This window comes from Emydura macquarii, unplaced genomic scaffold (assembly GCF_026122565.2).
Source record: "Emydura macquarii macquarii isolate MOO-44397 ecotype Brisbane River unplaced genomic scaffold, CSIRO-AGI_Emac_v2 contig_450, whole genome shotgun sequence".
Lineage (NCBI taxonomy): Eukaryota > Metazoa > Chordata > Testudines > Chelidae > Emydura > Emydura macquarii.
The window spans coordinates 425,251-447,640 of NW_027130587.1; the positions used below are offsets into that span (position 1 = coordinate 425,251).

The 22,390-nt window shown below is 46.5% G+C and overlaps 1 protein-coding gene across 2 annotated transcripts in view; it reads right to left on the minus strand.

Annotated features, from left to right (window-relative positions):
- TSPOAP1 (TSPO associated protein 1) overlaps positions 1 to 22,390 on the minus strand; it is a 155,325-nt gene that overhangs the window by 78,380 nt on the left and 54,555 nt on the right. For both annotated transcript variants that reach the window (XM_067537720.1, XM_067537718.1), the window contains 6 exons: positions 16,153 to 16,260; positions 14,993 to 15,076; positions 11,199 to 11,288; positions 8,416 to 8,538; positions 7,429 to 7,533; positions 7,002 to 7,052 (listed from right to left, as the gene is read on the minus strand). In XM_067537720.1, coding sequence (XP_067393821.1) covers positions 7,002 to 7,052; positions 7,429 to 7,533; positions 8,416 to 8,538; positions 11,199 to 11,288; positions 14,993 to 15,076; positions 16,153 to 16,260 — 561 coding nt within the window. The remainder of the gene's footprint in view (positions 1 to 7,001; positions 7,053 to 7,428; positions 7,534 to 8,415; positions 8,539 to 11,198; positions 11,289 to 14,992; positions 15,077 to 16,152; positions 16,261 to 22,390) is intronic.

Here is a 22,390-nt window from a genome sequence, read left to right on the forward strand (position 1 = left end):
GTATCTCAAAGTACTGCTGTTGAAATAGGTCTGAGAGCAGCAGGGCTTAACTAAACTCAGAACCAGAGTCTAAGGGCAGGTAGCAACTGAACCGTGCTCAAGCTTAGTAAGACCTAGTAACCAAAGTTTTAGGCTGAGACACCTGTGCTGAACCTGGACATCAGGAGCTCAGAGAGCTAAACTCACAGCATGGCCCCATTTTAAATAGCTCCTCACCAACACTCCCAGCAGAAGAAATGGTTACTCATCCTGTGCAGAAACTGTGGTTCTTCAAGACGTGTGCACCTACAGGTGCTCCACTGTACATGTGTGAGCGCCCTCGCGCCTTCGATCGGCTATTTCTCACAGCAGTGTCCATTCGTGTCAATCAGTCTCAGGCCCATAGCACTGCACGGGCGAGCTGCCCTCAGTTCCTTCTCTACCACAAAGCTCTACACAGAGGGGAAGGAGGGCATGTAGGAGAGCACCCGCAGGGACACACATCTCGAAGAATCACAGCTACTGCATGGGGTGAGTAACTGTTTCTCCTTCTCTGAGCAGTGTCCCTGAGGGTGCATTATTCTAGGTGACAACCGAGCAGTTCCCTCTAAGGCGGAGGGGCTTCAGAGCAGAGTCCAGTACGGAGGACAGTACAGTCAGGCCGAACACAGTCCAAAAGCTGAGCTGTGAGTTATAGCACAGTGTTCAGTGATCGTACTTACAGATGCCCAAGTCGTGGCTTTACAAACCTCAATACTGGGCATGTCCTCCGGGAAGGCCGTAGAAGTGGCAATGGGCCTTGTAAAATGAGTGCCTATATTTGAAGGCGGTTGACTATTGTGAGATTTGTAACAAGAGTCAATGCAATAGATATCCACTTGGAGAGCCTCTGTTTAGAGACTGCAGACCCTTCTACTCTACCTGCTAGCCAGACGAACAGCCTGTGGGTCTTTCTGAAGGACTTCTTCCTATCCAGACACAAGGCCAGTGCTCTCCTGACGTCAAGGGTGTGCAACAGTGCCTCCGGGTTACCTAGATGCGGGTTGGGTGGAAGACAGGCAGGTGAACGGGCTGATGGATATGAAACTCAGAAGAAACCTTGGCTAAGTATTTGGGGTGGGGCTGCAGTATGACCTTGTCCCTAAAAAAATACTGTGAAAAGGGAGAATGTCACCAGGGCCCCTATTTCTCTAACCTGTCACGCCGGCATGAGGGCTATCAGGAATGCCATTTTCATTGACAAATGGAGCCGCGAGCAGGTAGCTATTGGTTCAAATGGTGGTCGTGTGAGGCATTTAAGGACCAGACTGAGGTCCTATACCATAGGACGGTGTTGGACTAGAGGAGAGAGGTTTCCAAGCCCTCTGAGGAATCTCGCTGTAGTTGGGTGGGCAAAGACAGAAGAGCCCTCTCTTGGGGGGGTGGAAAGCTGTGATGGACTCTTATGCAACAAATCGATAGTCCCAAGGTTTTCAGAATTAGAAGGTAGCCCGATACATCCAGAAGCGATGAGGTGATCGGTGAAACATGCCTGAGGTCACAACTGGCAAACCTCATTCATTTCTGTGACTATGTGCACTGAGTAGATTGTTTCCTGCTGTGTGATCGTACTCTTTTTACATCGTCTGAACAGATTGCCTTTAGTCCTGTGAGCCACTGACCAGCCATGCTTTGAGACGTAGCACTGAGATTGGGGTGAAGAATATTCCTGCCTTCCTGGGCTAGGAGAAGAGGAGCAGCATGGAGAGTGATTGGAGAGCAAACGGCCAGCTGTATCAGGTAAGGAAACCATGCTTGCTTGGGCCAGGCTGGAACTGGCCTTGTCTTTCTGTCTTTTGAGCACAACTTTGGCTACTGGGGGAGTCAGTGGGAATGCGTACAAAAGAGTTGACGACCACTGAAGGTGAAAAGCACACTCCAGGATTGGTGACCCAGTCCGCCCATCAAGCAGAAGTGAATACATTCCTTGTTTAACTCTGTGGCAAACAAATCTATGTGAGGGGTTTCCCACTGACAGAATATGTAATTTTCTTGGATCTATTTGCACTCATGGTCTTGGAAAAAGCACTTGCTGAGTGCATTTGCGATCACATTCTGAACCGCTGGGAGATAGGCTGCTGTGATGACGATCCGGTCGCATATACACCAATTTCAAAGCTTGACAACCTTGGGGCAGAGGGAGGGGGGTCTTGCCCCTCCTTGGTGACTGATGTAAAACATGCATGACATACTGTCCATCATGATCTTCATGTGTTTGCCCCGATTAATGGCAGGAAACGAAGACAGGCGTATCTTACCTCTCAAAGTTCTAGGAGGTTGATGTGCAGCATCACGTCTTGCAATGTATCTCACACGGGTCTCCTTCACTCTGGTTTGGTACCCAGAAGTACCTAGAATAAAACCTCTTCCCTCTGTGCTGCATGGGGACCGGATTCATAGTTCCCAAGCCTAAGAGAGTGTCTATTTCTTAAAGCAACAAGCTCTCATGAGGGGTCCCTGAAGAGGGATGGGGAAGGTGGGTTTAGTGGTGGAAGTGTAGTAAAGTAAATGGAGTATCCTGTGTAGATGTTCTCCAAGACCCACTTGTCCATAGTGATCAACTTCCAAGCCCACCTGAAGTGATGAAGGCTGGTGAATCAGTGCAGCTGAAGAGGATGAGGATGGCAATTCAAGCCCTCAACCAACCCATCAAAATTGTTGCTTGAAGGTGGACGGGTGCGAGGCTGAGAAGTGGACAGTTTCCTTCTCTGGAATCTCTGCCTCTTTTGGTGCCATTCATACATCCACTGGGAAGTAAAGAATTGGGCAGGGTGGGATCTCTGAGGCATCTGGGACTTGCTAAGCTTTCTCTTGTAGGTGGGTGTGTAAATACCAAGAGAACGTAAAGTAGCTCAAGAGCCCTTTAATGTTTGCAGAGACTTGTCTGTGATACCTGCGAACAACTCAGACCCATCAAAAGGAAGGTTCTCTACTCTATTCTGGACCTCTTTTGGGAATCCAGAGAGATGGAGTCAGAAAGCTTTGGCATAACTATCACTGTATCCTGATCAAACAGGAGACAGTATCAGCGGCCTCATGGGAGGCTTGTAGGGCTGTTCTGGCAAGTAGTTGGCCCTCTGCAATAATTGTCTGGAACTGCTCCCTCTGCTCAGTCAATAAGTGATCCACAATAGAGTTCAGCTTGGTATAATTCACATGATTGTACTTTGCCTTTAATGCCTGAAAACTGGGGATTCTAAATTAGAAGGAAGCCGAGGAATAAGATTTCCTCCCCAGTAGTCTAGACATTTATGGTCTTTTTCCTGAGGCGTGGTTTTAACACGGTGCTGTCTTCCACATTCACTAACTGCATCAACTACCAAGGAGTTAAGTGAGGAATGGAAAAAGAAAAATTCTGAGTCCTTTACTGGAACATAATACATCTTATCCACACTCTAGCACGTAGGCAGAATAGAAGCTGGGGTGTGCCAGATGATCTTTGCTGGCTCCAGAAGAGCTTCATTAATAGGCAAAGCTATGCGGGCCAATGAGGGTGAGTGGAGAATATCGAACGGCTTATGATGAGGCTCTTTCACCTCCTCAAGAGGAATCTGCAAGGAGTCTCAACTCTCTTGAACAGATCCTGGTAGTGCTTAAAATCATCCACTAGGAATGAGCGGAAGGCATGACTTCTTCATCCAGAGATGAGGAGGAGATGCTGGCCATAGGAGAAACCTCTTCATCAGCTCTAGCTTCCTGCTCCTGAAAGGATTCCTCTTGATTGGCAGGTCTCCTGGAGGGATCAGGTGAGGCAAGCTGCCCCCCTCTATAGTGGGTGGTGCTCGATGCTCTGGAAAATTGTTGGCAGTAAGCCACGCAAAGGTCCCAATATGGCCAGAGAGGCATAGGAGGAGGCACCCAAGGGTGCTCAGAACAGCGAGGCATTGGTGGCAATCATGGGCCTCAAGTAGTTACAGCTTCAGCAGAGGCTTCTGGAAAAGAGCCTCTAGGAGTGAGAGGGTGAGAACCCTGAACTGACACTTGAGACACTGAGGAAAGGTCTCCATCAGAATCCTCTTCCTCAGGCTCACTCTGGAATGGTGGAGAGCCTGGAGAGACCTGAGGTGAAACCGTCAGTACCGGGCAGACGTCCGGAGATCTCAATGTTCTCCATAGCAGCAGCACATCGGAGCCGACATCAGAGAATCGAGCATCTCAGACGCTGCCAGGTCCCAGAGAAAACAGAACTCCTGCAGTACCAAAGAGCGTTATTGGTACCGAGCCTGCACCGCGATGGTCGTGGCCAAGGGTGCTGATAGCACCGCAGGTCTTGGGCGCTTGGAGGTAAACGCGGCTGACGACAACACCAAAGGTCTTGTGCAGTCGGAGCCCAAGCGGGCTTCTTCGGTACCGAGGAAGCAGAGGAATAGTTTTTGCCGCTCGATCCATTAACGATACGATGATCTCTCTGGGCCCGAGGCTTTGTCGTCTGTCGGTCTAGCCGTGCCCTGGGTAGCTGAAGAACCAGCAGCCACATGGGTACCCAACAGGCGAGCCGGTGGCACCGAGGTAGCTAAGGAGACTGACAACCTCGGCATTTAGAGGTAGATTCGCTACCTGGTGAGCCAGGGGCACGTCCCTTTGAAGGCTTATGAGAGGAGTCCTGTGTCTTCCCCTTAAAAGCCCTGGAGGTGTGGGGCTTCGATGTCATGGATGCAACAGATTTGTTCCGAGACCAGCATACAGGAGTGGTCTCTTGGACTGAGTTAGAAGCTGAGCGGACAGAGCTCTCCATCACCAGAAAACGAAGCTTTAGCTCTTGTTTTTTCTGGCTCTTAATTTCAGTGCCAGACAAAGCTGCACTTCTGGGCCAGATGCAATTTCCCAAAACAACAGATGCTGCGCGAGTGCCCGTCGCTGACTGGGATTGCCTCCAAGCACAACAGACAACATCTGAAGCCAGGAGAATGGTGAATAACCTCCCAGTAAAGAAGACCTACTAACTAACTAGTGTCTATCTACATACAATGTGAGAAAAAAGAAAAGAAAAAAAATCTTTAAAAAAAAAAAGGAAGTTATACTACTAGTACTTACTAACTATCGAACCGAACACTAACACTACAACTAACTATTCATGAGAAAAGAGGATAGAACTGAGGAAATCTCAACGGGAGAACTGCCAGAGCGCCACCTCCGGCCAAGGCGGTCGAGAATGAACTGTTCGCGTTTCGCCCGCACCGTGCTATATAACAACATAACATGAGATTGGCTAACACACATGCGCGGGCCAAACGGACACTGCTATGAAAAAATCTCCAAATAAAGGCGCATGGGGCACGGGCGCACCTAGAGCGGAGCACACGTAGGGACACTACTCAAAGAATTACTAATTCAAGATCTCAGGTTCAACTGAGGGAATAGACAGTGAACTGAATTGTCATTAGCAGGCACAGAAAGACTAAAGACAGGCAATAATCCCCACAGTGGAGTCATCTCCTAAATATCATGTTACTCTTGAGAACAAGCTTCCAGCAGAGAAGTGAGGACAAATCTCTGTTCAGAGTTAAGGTTACACTGAAAAGCCACCCACACCTTATAATTTGGGAATGCACAATTAAGGGACCCAAGCAGCTTTAACTCTGCCCGGCAGTGACACCAGGCAATGACTATAATTATGCTTACGGCATTTTAATGTTTGTGGCCCTGTCAGTCACGAGATATTGCTGTCCCATCTGAGCAAGGCGGCAGGGGCCATGGAAAGGAACTAAAACAGTCTGAGCATTTCCTGGAGGAAGACACCCAAAGTGTAATGATGGGAACCTGCACCTCACTCCACAACCATCTATTCAACATCAAAACGCAGCCGCTAACAGAACTGGCGAGACATCACAAGGTCAAATGCCAACGAGCTGCAGATGAGACATAGCTCTACCTATGTGCCAGTGTCGCCAGGCTAGCCTGGAGGACCCAGCCCATAGATGAAGATGAAGAAGATTTGGTTAAAGTTGCTGGTTGGCAGAGAGGGGTAGTCATGGTGTGGTCTCCCCCAGTCGAAGAAAAAGACCCACACCTGCTTAGCTGGCTTCCCAGTGTCCTATGGACTCCTCACTGGCAAGTCAGCTCCCACAGAGCAGAGGTCACAAGAGATGCGCTCTGGCATTTCTGATTGTGCTCCATCGCTAGAGAGGAAGAGCTGCTCTCGGAAGCACACGCCTTCATTGCCCTCCAGCCGCACTACAAGAAAACAGCTACAAGGGCTTGGAAGCTTTAGCGCTGAGAAAATTACAACTGATGGAGAATGCAGCAGCTCACTCCCTGGGCATCAAACCTGATCCCCACTCACTGCACTGGATCATCATGAAGTATCCCATCAGTGGTCCTTTGTCATCATGCTTCTAACTGGTTTGGGTCCAGGGCATGTAACAGAGCATCGCATGCTTGGGATGAAAACTATGGCCATCACTTCTCTCCACTGGCATAATGGAGCTGGCTACCGCAAGGCGTAGCTTGTTTGTACAGGGGGCAGAGCATTTGGGGGAACTGGTCCAAGACTGTGGCATTCATTCCTGCTGGATCTAAGAACTACCTGGAACTCACCACTCTCCGTTCCGAGGGCTAAGCCGCACCTTCGCCCTGTCTCCAGTAATAACAGCACAGAGCCCACAACGTAACCAACCAATCAAAAACCCATAGGCAGAAAATCATGGCGACGACACCAGACATGACAGGTGTGTTGCTTAATGCATCACTGGATGATGCACAGACACCAGAGATGTGCTCATGGTCTGAAAACCTGAAGAGAGCAAACAGTCTTAGGGCAGGTTTTCCAGGAGGATCAGCCTGCCAGGCGTCGAGCTCTGGAAAATTCTGGCCTTACGGCCACTCGGCCTGACTGACAGCTAAGTGTGCACGGGTCTCCCACTTGCAGCGTTTGCTAGGGAACATCCTGACCCAGCAACATGCAGCACACCCAGCAAGGAAACGTTAAAGCTATTGGAGACCAAGTCTGCAAACACCTGCCTAATTCTGCCTTTCCAGCTTACCTCTAGTAGCTGCACGGCTCCTTCATGTTCCCTTTTTGCCTCTGCCTGGGCCTGAAGTCAAACAAGAGACAAAGAGTCAAAGATCAAGCACGCTCCAGAAAGCTCACGTCTGCTAATGTGGTCAGCATCTCAGCAGGCAGCAAGATAGATTAAAAAGCCTGACTAGAACAACAGGACCAGAGACATCGATGGAGAGAAGCTTTGCGGATTAGAATCATCATGCACGTGAACAGCCCCTTGCAGTGCCCAGGTATCAGAGCTGCCCCTGGCACAGACACACATCCCTGGATTCGTTTATCTGGTAAATTCACACATACCTCCTCCCTGCACAGTCCCTCTAAGGAGACAATGCAGGAGTCCCATCTCTTCCCAGGGATTCAGAGAGTGAACGTGTCCATTCTCTCATTGTCTCGCACTCGATGCATACCTGCTGCAACCACCTGACTTCCTCTTGCTTCTCCTGCACTGCTAGCCGCGCCTCCTCATGTTCAACGTCCAGCTGCTGCCTTCGCTCTGCCACATCTCTCATATGCTGGAGAAGAAAGCGCACACAAGTTAGGGGAGGCATTATCGAAGCACTGCCTCTTGGAGCTCTGCTGAGGGCTTTTCTGATGGGAATTAACAGACCCTGTGTTTTCACAGACTAATACAAAGTGGGGAGGTTACTTTCAGGGGCGGAGTTCCAGACCCAGAACACATTGGGCAGATCCCTGGCACTCCACTCCAGCAATTCAAAGGGGGCTCAGAGCTGCCTCATTCAGCTCTACACCACAGGCTTCCCCGTCAGACACTGAGGACATGGAGAAGAGTGGCATGCTAGGTCAAAGGGGCAGGGCCATCACACACGGCACTCTGGCCAGTCCTCAGCTGGCGAAGCAGTCCCCGGGGGACCACAGCAGCCAGCACAATCTAGTCACTCTCGCCAGACAAGGCACTTGTCCAAAACCAGACTTGTGGAATGAGAACCTTCTTGAAGCCAGAGGAGCCCAGTCTGAGGAACCCCCAAGCAGGGAAAGCACCAACAGTGAAACTATACATAAGTGACCCAAACAAATCATACCAACACCAGCCCTCCAGCCTGATTGCCTTACACTACATCGCAGCCCAGGCCATTTTCGGTGGTGAGCAAGGAGCACCAGGGAATCACAGTGCACTCACTGTACCTCTCCAGCTACTAACAATCACTGATTTCCCATCTTACCCACAGCCGCGGAGACACATTCGCAGGTTTCTCTTCTTGCTGCTTATGGCAGAGCTTAGACGTTGCTCTAAATGACATTTGATTAGCTAGATCACCAGGTCAGACAGACCAAACACTGACAGACGGGGGAACTCCGTCTCCTTTCCTGATCAAACATTCAAACCAGTGCTTAGCATCTCAACACCCTTTTCAAAGGCTATGGATCCAACTAACCTTCAGCACCTGCTCTAGATTCTCCAGCTTGGTTTGGAGCCCTTGGCTCTTCTGAATAGCCGAATCCCGCTCCTCAGTAACTAAAACAACCTGCAACTTCAGGTCATTGTTTTCAGATTCAGCCTGCGGAGAGGATTGTTGATTAGTACAAACAGCCGCAGGCACATGTTGTATCTCTGTTCAGTTTGAACACCACCTTAGAATGTTTTGCAGACACACCTTCCATTGGCAGTGACCCTCCCGATGGCAACCACATGACCCCCACATCTGCTCCCATCCCACTGGCAGTCATGTGACCCCACCTCCCCACCCATTTGTGGTCAAACATAACACTGGGAAATAGTCATTTATTTTTTTCTTTCTTAAACATGACTAATGGTCATTTTGCTTTTGCTACTGAAGTCATCTCCCACCCCATATGTGGGGCTTTCCGAACATGATCTATGCTGGAGAGACTGTGGAAAGTCAGGCTCTGTGACCTGGACATGATGGAACTAAAGACAGAGATTTGTGCTTCGGGTTGAACGGCACTGTCACCTGATAACGCTATTGTGTTCTCCCCTGCATTCACCACAGAAGGTGCTGATGACCAGTCTTCAGATCTAATCAGAATGAACTACGACTTGGTTATGATGAGCAACGAAGATCCCCAGTGTAAGGCTAATGTTCCCTTGCTGCACAAATTCTAGGAAGTCCTAGCCAGTCTTCAGAGTGAGAGCCCAGCACAGATTTTGGCTTTTTGGCTCACTTATGTCGAGAGAAGGAGCTGAGTTAAGAAACCACATCTTTGAGGAATTCGTCACCCCCCACACAAATCCTTTACCAATTCCCACCCAGTCACGCACATTTAAAACCCTTCCCTTTACACGTCAGTCTGCACCTTATGGTTGCCTTAGTGGCTGCAGCCGATACGGCAAATTATCTTCTTTGTTTTTCCTTGCTGCTGTGTGCTTGTTCACGACCACAGTGCAGTTATTTACTGGGGCAATGCCAGGGAGCAGTCACGGCCTAAAAAACCACTCCACGAACTTGGCACCCCAGAAGCAGCTGCCTCTTGCCCTGCTTCAGGGCTTCCATCAGGCAAGGGCAGCTGTAAATTGCACTTGGGTCTCTCCCATGCTCCCCTGGGTACACCCTGCCCTCAGGCAGCGCTACCCATTTAAAGGGCAGCACTCACCCCCTCTTATGCCCCAACCAGGGAGAAAAGTTTATGGCCCCTTTCCTCCACTGTAACCACCCCATGGTGGACTCCACCAGCCCTGCACAAGGCCCTTCACCAAGCTCTACAACAGCAGAAACCACTGTGGGGAATCACAGAATCATAGAAAGGTAGGGCTGGAAGGGACCTCGAGAGACCATCAAATCCAGGCCCTGTGGCAGGGCCAAGTGAACCTAGATCACCCCTGACAGGTGTTTGTTCAACCTCTTTTTAACAGGATTCCACAACCTCCCTTGAAAGTCTGTTCCAGATCTTAACAATCCTAAGAGTTAGAAAGCTTTTCCTAATATCTAACCTAAATCTCCCCTGCTGCAGATTAAGCCCTTTACTTAATGCCTACGGAGGATGGAGCTAGGCTGTTCTCAGTGGTGGCAGATGTCAGAACAGGGAGCAACGGTCTCAAGTTGCAGGGGGGGAGGTCTACATTGGATATGAGGAAAAACGTTTTTCACTAGGAGGGTGGTGAAGCACTGGAATGGGTTACCTAGGGAGGTGGTGGAATCTCCATCCTTAGAGGTTTTTAAGTTGCAGCTTGACAAAGCCCTGGCTGGGATGATTTAGTTGGAGTTGGTCCTGCTTTGAGCAGGGGGTTGGACTAGACACCTCCTGAGGTCCCTTCCAACCCTCATCTTCTATGATTCTATGATTACTTCTTATCATATCTTCAGTGGACATGGAGAACAATTGATCACCGTCCTCTTTATAACAGCCCTTAATATATTTGGAAGCTGTTATCAGGTCCCCCTAGTCTTCTTTTCTCAAGACTAAACATGCCCAGTTTTTTTAACCTTTCCTCATAGGTCAGGGTTTCTAAACCTTTGATCATTTTTGCTTCTGTCCTCGGGACCTTCTCCATTTTGTCCACAACTTTCCTGAAGTGCGATGCCCAGAATTGGACACAGCACTCCAACTGAGGGCACACCAGTGCCAAGTAGAACGGGAAAATTACCTCCTGTATCCTACATACGATGCTCCTGTAAATACACCCCAGAATTACACTAGCTTTTTTCACAGCTGCAACACATTGTTGACTCATATTTAATTGGTGATCCACTATAACCCCGAGATCCTTTTCAGCAGCACTACAACCTAGTCAGTTATTCCCCATTTTGTAGTTGTGCAGTTGATTTTTCCTTCCTATGTGTAGTACTTTGCACTTGTCTACTGAATTTCGTCTTTCTGAATTCAGATCAATTCTACAATTTGACACAGTCATTTTGAATTCTAATCCTGTCCTCCAAAGTGCTTGCAACCTCTCCCAGCCTAGTGTCATCTGCAAATTTTATAAGCATATTCTCCACTCCATTATCCAAGTCATTAATGAAAATATTGAATAGTACCAGACCCAGGATTGACACCTATGGGACCCACTAGATACACCCTCCCAGTTTCACAGCCAGCCACTGATAACTACACTCTGAATCTGGGCCATTGCTTTGTCTTAGTCCAGTAATAAGCTCTGCTTGGTAGTGGAGTTTTGCAATGCAACATAAACATAATATAGAAAATACAAATAAAAGAGAAGCTAATGTTCCATTGAGGGAACAAGAGCATCCCAGGTTACCTGTCGTGCCCATTCAGCCTTCCCATTCAGGTAAGTGTTCTCCTCAGCCAGTCGTGCATTTTCACCCTGCACCACCTGAAGCTGGATTTCCTGTCCAGAGCGAATGAGCTTGTTACTACACCTGATTAACTGCTTTCCCCAGGCAAGAGGGGAGTAGGGGGTTTAGCTGCACCTGGCCGACTGCAGGAGAAAGTTATGGTTCTGTGCTTTGATACCCACTGCTGCAGACGAAGGAGATGCAGCTCACATAATTTTGAGCAGTGATATGGGGAGACAAAGATTTTCCCAGGCCTGGTGATCACCACAAATGATGAGTGGTCTCTATAGCAACAGAGGAACTTTACAGAATTTCACTCCCGCCGCCCCACAAACACATATTGTGGTAGGCGTCAAAGACTCAGAGAAGGGGAACAGGCTGTTACTGACCATCACACATCTCTGGACACCAGCTCAGCACTAACCCCTCTGAAGAGAGACTCACAAGCCAATTACTCTGTGCTCACGGCTGACTTCAGTGACATGGTGCTGGCCAGCATGAGTCAGGGCACCAGAACCTGGCCTGAACTGGGTAAATCAATGTATGGTCAAGACACTGTTCAAAGCAGACCCCGTGAGGACCCCATAGCCTCTGCATCCCTGTTCCTACAGGGCCCTTTTCTTCACATCCCCAGAGATGACACCATCAGCAGTGCACTAGCCAAGGCTCTTGGGAGCTGGGAGATGTGTCAGGGGCTCCTGGCCCCGTACTGAAAGGTTCTGGCCATGGGTTGGCCCTCTCCCAATTCCAGGAGAAAAGGGAAGGGCCGAAGAGGAGTCAGGATCCTGTACTGACAGGTCCCCAGGGTCAGTGGGGAGAGGCCAGCACTCGAAGTCAGCCAGACTGACAGGCCAGGCAGGCCAGTGGCAGAGTCAAGAGCCCAGGGCCCATGCTCCATGTGAGCTGGGGCTGCCGGGGCAGAGCAAGGCAGAGCTGGGGACAGTGCAGCAGCCCAGAGCAGATCCAGGGAGAAAAATCCACACCCTTGAGCGACATAATTATACCTACATGACCCCCGTGTAGACAGCGCTATGGCAACGGGGCAGCTTCTCCCACCGACATAGCTACCATCTCTCGCGGTGGTGGATTAACTACGCTGACAGGAGAAGCTCTTCATCATTCACTAAAGCACTGCACCGGAGCAGCTGTGCCACTGTAGCGCTGTACGTGAAGCTAAGCCCTGAGTATATAACATCAACACCATTACCTTATCAACCAAAATAGCAACCTCATCACAAAAGGACACCAAATACCTTTATTAAACACGTCAGCCCCAAAAGTGTTTGTGGCAGTAGAGCCATACAGTCTGCATATCGTAAGATACAGGGTGATTCATAATTTTAGGGGGAAAATGCTAAAACCACATCATTAATATAAAAGATAAAAAGAAAAGGGGCTACTAGAACCCCCCCCCATCAAACCTCCTTTGTAACTGGGATGGAATCAATCAGTCCCCCATCCAGGTTTATCCACTGTTTGTCAGTGAAGAACTCTTAAAAGAAAAAGTAATCAGGGATCTATTCCAATGATCTCCAATTTGCCCCATTGACGGTCCTTAAAAATCAATTCAAAGGCGGATTTTAGATCAACAAAAGTTGCGTACAATTTTTCCCCCTTAGGCGGTGCATATTTGTAGATTAAATAAAAATGAGTTGGTTTGTACTGTCCACAAGGGGGCCTTTCGATAGATTACTCCAAAACTACATGAGTGCCTTTCATCAGAGACTGAGGTGCATGAATGGAGGATTGATGGGCAATATACTAAACAAGTTAACTTTTTTACCCTACCTGGGTATCTGGTTCTCACAAAATAGTATTCAACATATGCAAATTCAGGTAACAAAAAAGAAGGCCTCAGATTCAATGCAAGTGGTGTTACATTTTACCTGGACTCATGGGCGTAACTTAGCTGCACCAGCCCTTAGAGTGTTTGAGACTAAAGTACGTGCTCAAATTTTATATGGAGCAAAAATGCCGTGATCGTATGATCCCAGAGACTGGCAGTGATTCAAACCACATGTTTTAGAAAGATCCTTGGTGTCCCAAATAATATTCCAGCAACTCTTCTTTACAGCTGAGACCGGTCTGAATTCTATTCTGTCCAAATGGCAACATTTATTTTTGGCTTCATATTCATAGTTTTCACTCACAGCATTTGCCAAGGTTATACTTAGAGGAACAACTCAGCAAGCCTTTTTCACATAACTTGCCTTTGTAAAAGTATATTCAAAACTCTTTGCACACCTAGGATTTTCAGGATCAGAAATTAGATTTAAGTTTAAAAATGTGAAATCCCTAATCAAGTGGAGAAGAGAGGCTGTTAATAAGCAATTGGATATGGCCTGGTCAGCCACTGATCTAAGGAAAAGGCAAGCAGCACAGGGATAATATACAGATTAATGGCATGTCTCCTTTTTAATCTTTATAAATATTGTAACATTTTATAATCTTGGATTTATCTTTACATTTTATTGTAATACCTTTTGCTTTTTGTGTACTGGCCAAGGCTAATTTTCTGTTAAAACACCATAACATACTAAAAAAGATATCGAGTTAGTTTGACAGGTTCTGTTTTCCATAAAATTATGTTGATTGGCATCAATGATATTACACTTCTTTAATTCTATATTATTAATTGAGTCCCAAAGCAGCTGCTCCATTATCTTGCCTGGGATCTATGTCAGATTGACAGGTCTATAATTACACAGGTCATCCCATTTACCCTTTTTAAATACTGGCATGTTAGCTTTCTTCCAGTCCTCTGGAACTTCTCCCATGTTCCAAGACTTGCTGAAAATCAACATTAATGGTCCAGCAAGGTCCTCAGCCAGCTCTTTTAAAACACTTGGATGCAAGTTATCTGGACCTGCTGATTTAAAAAGGACTAAATTTAGTAGCTGCTGTGTAACATTCTCCTGAGATACTAATGGAATGGAAAAAGTGTCATCACATGATATGATCATTTTTTCCCAAATATAGAACAGAAATATGTATTGAACACTTCTGCCTTTTCTGTATTAGTACTGATAATTCTACCATTTCCACCTTGTAATGGACCAATACCACTATTAGGATTCTTTTTGTTCCTAATATATGTTTTTAAAAACCCTTCTTATTGTCCTTAACTCTGCTGCCCATAGATTTCTCCTTGTGTCCTTTTGCTTCCGTCATCAATTTACTACAATTCTTTGCTTCTGATTTATATTCATTGCTATCAAGGTCCCCTTTCTTCCATATATGTATTTATAGTGGCATTCACTTCCCCTCTGAACCAGGTCACATTTTTAACCAATATGGCCTTTGTCCTTGACTGTGGCTTTTTAGGATCCTCTTAAAGTGTTCTTAAACAATTCCAATAATCATTCATATTTTTCTGATTAAATTTTTTCTCACAGCTGATTTTTAAGGCCTGAAGGGACCTTTATGATCTTCCAACCTAACTCCCTGCACAACCTGGGGAATTTCACCCAGAAATCCCAGAAGTGGAGGGAATTATTTTTCCCTACTACATACATTAATATTAATTTAATGCAGAAGAAGCTACACACTGGGTCTGCAACCAGCTGAAAGACTAAATGAACTAATCTTTGGACTATAAGGGTTGGAATCCAGAATTTGTGACTTTGTTGAAATGAGGAGACAGAGCTGGAAAAGAAATTACTTTCGTTAAATGAGGAAAAAGTCCCATGTAAGAATGCAGCAATCTAACCGTTCATCTCACATCAAACTCACAGCTGGAGAGAGAGATAATGCTTACCAATTCTTTGCATCTTTTGTGCTTTTTTCTCACTTCGTGTTCAAGGTTTTCACATTTTTTACGCTTTTTCCTGAGCTCACATTCCTACACAAGAAAAGCAAAGGAAGTCAGGAAGAAACCCTGGGCCAAACACAGACCAGCATCCCAGATTTCTCATGGTGCCTGTGAAATTCAAAATAGCTTCCCTGTTCTAACACCACAAAAGCTTTTTCTCTCCCACGTAAAAACTCTTTGTGAAAATGATTTGAAAAAAGTTAAGAACAGTTCTGAAGAAGGCAACAAGAAAAGCCCAAACAAAACTCATTAGGCTAACTAGCTTTTGTTACAGGCCCCTTTTCAGCTCTGGACACCGCTCTCCGCTTTCCCACATACATCATGCTGATGACAAGCAGTGCATGGCATGGCCTCCAGCACAAGGGGGAGCGCTGTCATGTGAAACGGACCCTGAGAGCTGGGCTGGAGCTACTCAAAAGGGTCAGCCTGAGCTGCAAACCTGCCTGTGCTAACTCAGCCACACTTCAAATCCGGGCTGTGTCTAGCAGCCAGCACAAATGTGCTCAATATGTGTTGGCATCTCTAGCTACTTGCTACTTTTTGGCTCCATTGCATAACTGTGAACATTACCAGACTGTTAAACTGGGATTACACTCTGAACAAGCCTGGCTTGTTGGGACAGCTCATGAGGGACATATGAGTTTCATGTATTTCTCCTGTGTCCCTGCTAGGATGCACCTGTTCCATTTGACCAAAGTATAAGCCCAGAAAAGCAAAACTTTTTTCACTTTCACTTAGTACTGAGGTGCTTGATGCTTCAGTAGTGCATCGGATACGCATCATTCAGCATGCAGTGACCAAAACACCTCGGAGCTGGGTACGTCCAGGGCACCAGTAAATGAGGGAGATCACGAGTGCCTACACCCTTGAGCATTTGTTTCTCAGCAGATTCTTGGCACAGGCCAGCTCCCCAGCACCTCCCATCTCTGACATCAGCAGCACCTGGAAGACTTTACCCCAAATCCCATATATGAAATTAGAGATGAAGAAACTGACACAGAACAGTCATAGCATTTCATCCCAAAAAAGCCTTGCTTTCACTCTGTGGGAGAAAAGCACATAGGTGGAGTCCCCTCTTGAGCATATGGGACGGGGCCGCAACTCACCAACTTCTGTATTTGCTGACTGCTCTCTGGGTCTGCTACCGCACTTTTTGGAGGAAAGTTTTCATACTCCTCAGAGCCATGTGCTAAAGGTAGCACTCCTGGATGCACCTGGAAGGTAAGAGAGTGATCCCAGAGGGGTTTGAGACAGAATCAGAGTAACAGAGCAATTTGTTTGTCAAGGGGCAGGCAGCTCTGCTTCCAGCACAATTTAACCTACAGCCCAGAATGCTAACAGCCCATGAGAACATTTTCTCTCCAAAATCAGCCAGCAGAATGAGTCATGCTAGAGATGTCAATGAGGGGAAACAAGTGTTTCTATTACATCGCATTGCACACCTGCCTGGAGCTTAGTGAGATTTTTCATGGATGAGAGTTCTGAGGAAAACCCAGACTGTGCTGCCGGTGATTTATTATTCCTTCTGAATCAGCCGACCCCAATGCCCCAGTAAGGTGTTAGTGGATGCTGTGATGGCTGAGGAGGTCTCTCTCGTGATGGCATTTCTCACCAGAAGATAAGTATTGGGGTCCTCAACAGATTCCAGTGTGGGGCAGGAAAGGGGCCTGGTATTTTGCTGCTCTCAGCAAAGTTCAGTGCTCTCCTTCCATCCATCCATTCTGACCCAGCCAAGGCTTGGCCATTTTTCATTGAGTTACTCTCACAGAAAAATCCCATATAATTTAATAAGGATAAAACGAATAGAGTGCTATGGAAAGTACTCTAACTACCTATAGCATTTCATACAGAATATGATCTCCTTTTCCTTTCCACTGCATCACATGGCTGTGTCTAAGGGGTGAGTTGTGCTTTCTCCCCTCCTGACCAGCTAAAGCACAAGAAGCCTTGGGGAATTATTCCCTGTGTGTTCCAGTTGATTTGCTTTTTGTGATGGTTTGGTGACTAATAAACAAGCCCTGAGGAAAGAGCCTCGAAAGAACTCAGGCTAGGAGCTTCAAGTCTATTCCCTCGATGGTGGAACCGCCCACCAGCTTGCACCACTCAACCAAGTATAAATGCTAATTAGGGAAGCACTGAATAGCCACTCCATAGTTAAGGCTGCATTTCAAAATGGGACATTATGATCATCTCTAAGCAGACATCCTGTGTAACCCAGGCAAGCGACCATGTGATTCCTGCATCAAGCCCATAATTACTGTCTGAACTACAGCAAATCCTTTAGTAAGACATCCAATCTTGATTTAAAGGCTCTAAAACATGGCGACTCCACCACATTCCTTTGTTATCTGTTCCAGCAGTTAATCCTCCTTAATTCTAGTTTGAATTTGTCTACTTCAACTTCCAAGCACTGGATCTCATTCTGCCTTTGTCTTCCAGTCTAAAGAGCCATCTGCTCTCAGAAATCTCCTCCCCAATCATAGAATCATAGAATATTAGAGTTGGAAGGGACCTCAGGAGGTCATCTAGTCCAACCCCCTGCTCAAAGCAGGACTAACTTCAGCTAGGTCCTTATAACGCTGTTACCCAGTCACCCCTTAACGTTCCCCTGGAAAAATTAAACGGATTGAATTTCTTTACTGTGCGACAGGTTTTCTAGAAATTGACTCAATCTTGCATGCAAGAACACAAGATTGGCCATACTGAGTCAGTTCAGTGGTACAACTAGCCCAGTATACTGACTCTTACAGTGGCCAGCACACGATGCTTCAGAGGGAATGAACGGAACAGTTCATTTTGAGTGATCCATCCCCCTGCCATCTAGTCCCAGCTTCTGGCAGACAGAGTTTTAGGGACATTGGAGCATGAGGTTGCGTCTCTGGCCATTCTGGCTAATAGCCATTGATGGCCCTATCCTCCATGAACTGATCTATTTATTTTTTGAACCCTGTTATACTTTTTCTTCACAACATCCCCTGACAACAAGTTCCACAGGTTGACTGTGCATTGTGTGAAGACTGTGATTTTGTTTGTTTTAAACTCACTGCCAAATAAGTTCATCCAGTGACCCCTCTAGTTCTTGTGTATATGAAGGGGTAAATAACACTTCCCTATTGCTTCTTCCACACCATTCATGATTTTATACACTCTAACATATCCCGACTTAGTCATCTCTTTTCTAAGATGAAGAGTCCCAGTCTTTTTAAGCTCTCTTTGCATGGAAGTTGTTTCAAATCACTAATCATTTTGCAATTCTAATATATTTGTTTGAGACGAGGGAACCAGAAATGAGGGCAGTATTCCAGGTGTGGGCATACCATAGATTTATATAGGGACATAATATTTTCTGTATTATTATCTATCCTTTTCCTAATGGTTCCTAACATTCTGTTAGCTTTTTTGACCACTGCTGCACATTGAGGAAATGTTTTCAGGGAACAATCCATGACGACTCCAAGATCTTTCTTGAGTGGCAGTAGCTAATTTAAACCCCCTCGTTTTGCATGTACAGTTGGGATTATGTTTTCCTATGTGCATTGCTTTGCATTTATCAACGCTGAATTTCATCTGCCATTTTGTCACCCAGTTTTGTGAGATCCTTTTGTAACTCTTCACAGTCTATGTTAGATTTAACTATCTTGAGTAATTTTGTATCATCTGCAAATTTTGCCACCTCACTGTTCACCGTTCACTGTTCATTGTCCAGATCATTTATGAATATGCTTAACAGCACATGTCCCAGTACAGATCCTTGGGGGACCCCACTATTTACCGCTCTCTATCATGAAAAATGACCATTTATTTCTACTCTTTGTTTCCTGTCTTTTAACCAGTTACCAATCCACGAGAGGACCTTCCCTCTTACCCCATGTGTGATGCTGTCTGAGGTATAAGGGATCATTTATAATATTATTTAATATCAATATTGCAAAATTACAATAATTTGTATGAGATATGCCATGCCAGGTACTGTTGGAAAGGGTATAATTCACCAAAATTGATAAGCACATTTATAGACATGTAGCAGTGTTAGAAGTTCTCAATGTGCGTGATACATTGGTATTTCATCTTGTGCTGTGTTTCTGGGTGACACCCCAGACAGGATGGCTGCAGCACTAAGCCTGATTAATGGCCCATCAAGGGAACTCGCAGGTACTGTATGAATCCAGTGAAAGAACCCAGGGGCTGCACCTTATGAGTCACCACGACATGTTAAAACATGCCCAGCAACAGGGGACTCAGGGGCTTTTCCATGCCATGTGCTATGCAGCTGTGTTGGGAAAAGCCACATGGCAAAGGGACATGAAAGGCAGCTGCACCATCCCCATCTTGTCTTCATTCCTGCTTCCTACCCCTGGATCAACTCATCTGCAACTGAGGCTGTGAAAGAAAGGTCTGAGACCCATCCAGGTACCGGATGTACACCAGAGGGACTGAACAAGCCTGAAAACGCCACAATTTTACTGAGAATCTGATACATATGGACTTTACAGTCTTTGGTATGTATCTGATTGCTTTGACCATTTAACATTTCTCTTAGTATTTGTTTCTTTCCTTTTATAATAAACCTTTAGTTCAGTTACTAAAGGATTGGCTGGCAGCGTGGTGCTTTGGGTAAGCAGGGCCCAAGCGTAATTTTTTCAGGCCCAGCACAAACTTGTAACACGGGCCCCCTCCCCCACACCTCCCCCAATGCCTCACCCCACGCATACAATCACATGAGCCATGGAAAAACCTTGAATTGTGAAATTACTGTTACATATTCCACATTTCTGAAAAATGCCCCCTCCCCCCCTTTGCTAGTTTGGTTTAGCAGAACACCCAGCCTGAGTCCTACACGTTTGCTGACTATTTTGTAACTTTTGGGTCATTATAAAGGTGTTATAGCCTGTCAGTGTCCTGATTTTGTTCGTCTGCTTCCCTAGTTCGTATATTGCCTGACTGCAGAAAGGCCTTGTCTGATTTGAAAAACCGGAGGAGAGATTGGTGTCCTTTAGCTTCTTTTAGTTCCCTTTCTTTCACCTCCTTGCGTTTCTGGCTGCCTGGTTTGTATTTATAGCCACCACCAGACATGGCAGTATGGGGGGGTGTGACTGTGAGTGAATTAGACACTTACTCACTTATATTTGGCCCTGCAAATCCTGCCAGAAACAGCAGCAGCCTGGCTCCCACTGTCTGATGGTGCTTTGCTTTGCCCCTCCCGCCAGCTGTCCCCCCCTCCTGCCTGTGCACAAGGAACTCTGGGCCTGGCAGTTCTTGATCTGGAGATGCTAGACCATGTCACAGAGAGGAGCACGAATCTCCCTGTCTCTCAGACCCCGTCCATACTTACCTCCCGGATTCGGCGGCAGTCGACAGTTACACAAGCTGCACAAAAAACGTGTGTAACTCCCACTGACTTCTCTGCTCCTCTTCTGTGCGCCGTCTTCACTGCACTGTGCCGACGGGAACCGCGTTCCCGTCGACGCAGCACTACGCCACTTCTGAAGGTGGTCTTAGTACATCGATTTCTGGATCGACTGAGCGGGTCTTCACTGTCTCAAACGACAAGTCCTAGTTTAACTGCACAGTCACACACTGTCTATTCTACAGACGGGCCTGGGCCAGGCCAGCAGCTCCCTGTTCACAACGCTGCGTGAGACTGCGCTAACACGGCTTCTGACTGCCTCCAGCGAATTGCACCAGATCTGGACAATAGATACCTAGATACAGGGAAATACGTTTCTATAAATATCCTCAGGCAGGATCTACAATTTAGCCTCAATTTTTTCTTCATGGTAAGGGGGGTTGCAGCCTGGGCTGGGCCCCCCAGGGCCTCCAGGCCCCGGTAAAGTGTACCCTCCTCCCCCATGTGGCAGCGCTGTGGGTAAGATCCAAACTTATACTGGTCTGGTACCATGGCTGACTCTTTGGAGATCAGGAGAACATTTAGGTAAAGGGAGTAGATTTTAAATAACTGGTCTCTTTACTGGACCTAGGGGCTGACTGGGATCCAGAGACTGAAATGCAGTAAAGGGGGGGCTGTGTGTATTTGTATACAGGCTTCTTGATAACCAGTGTGGGGAAACAGAAGCACTGTTTGTGACTGGTTGGTGAATCTAACTGCAGTGTTAGCCACCAGTTTGGGAGAATCTGCTCTCCTTCTTGCAGCCTGCCCGGACCTTGACATTTCCAGGTGGGGTACCCTAGGCACGGACGGGTCACACTATGACTGCTTACTTTGCTTAAGAGCATTTTGTGAGGGAACTTGTCAAAGGCTTTCTGAAAGTCCAAGGGCATTACATCCACTGCATCAGCCTTGTCCATATCCGTGTTGACTCCCCCAAAGAATTCTAATAAATTGTTGAGGCACGATCTCCCTTTACAAAAGCTGTGCGAACTCTTCCCCAACATATCGTATGTATCTATGTGTCTGGTAACTTCGTTCTTTATTATAGTTTCATCCAGTTTGCCTGGTACGGAAGTTAGGCTTACCGGTCTGTAATTGGCAGGATCATCACTGGAACCCTTTTTTAAATTATACATTACATTAGCTACCCTCCAGTCATCTTGTACAGAGGCTTATTTAAGAGATAGGTTACAGTAATTCTGCAGTTTTCTAGTTGAGTTCCTTCAGAACTCTTCGGTGGATACCATCTGATCCTGGTGACTTATTACTGCTTAATTCATCAATCTGTTACAAAACCTCTTATATTGACACCTCAGTCTGGGACAGTTCCTCAGATTTGTCACCAAAAAAAAATGTCTTGGGTGGGGGAATCTTCCCCCATATCCCATGCCATGAAGACCAACGCAAAGAATTAATGTAGCTTCTCTGCAACAGCCTTGTCATCCTTGAGTGCTCCTTTAGCACCTTGGTCATCCAGTGCCCCACTGACTGTTTGGCAGGCTTCCTGCTTGATATACTAAAAAAAATTTGCTGTTACTTTTTGTGTCCTTTCCTAGTAGCTCTTCATATTCATTCTTGGCCTGCCTTATTATATGTTTACATTGGACTCACCAGCGTTTATGCTCCTTTTTATTTTCCCCACTAGGATTTAACTTCCAATTTTTAAAGGATGCTTTTTGGCTCTAAACGCCTCTTTTATTCTGCTGTTTAGCCATAGTGGCACTGCTTTAATCCTCCTACTGTGTTTTTTTTATTTTGGATACACATTCAGTTTGAGCCTCTATTATGGTGTTTTTAAACAGTCTCTATGCAGCTTGCAGGCATTTCACCACTGTGACTGTTCCTTTTAATTTCCTTGTAACTAGCTTCTTCATTTTTGTGTACTTCCTCTTTTTGAAGTTAAATGCTACTGTGGTGGGTTTCTTTGGTATTTTCACTCTCCCCAGGATGTAAAA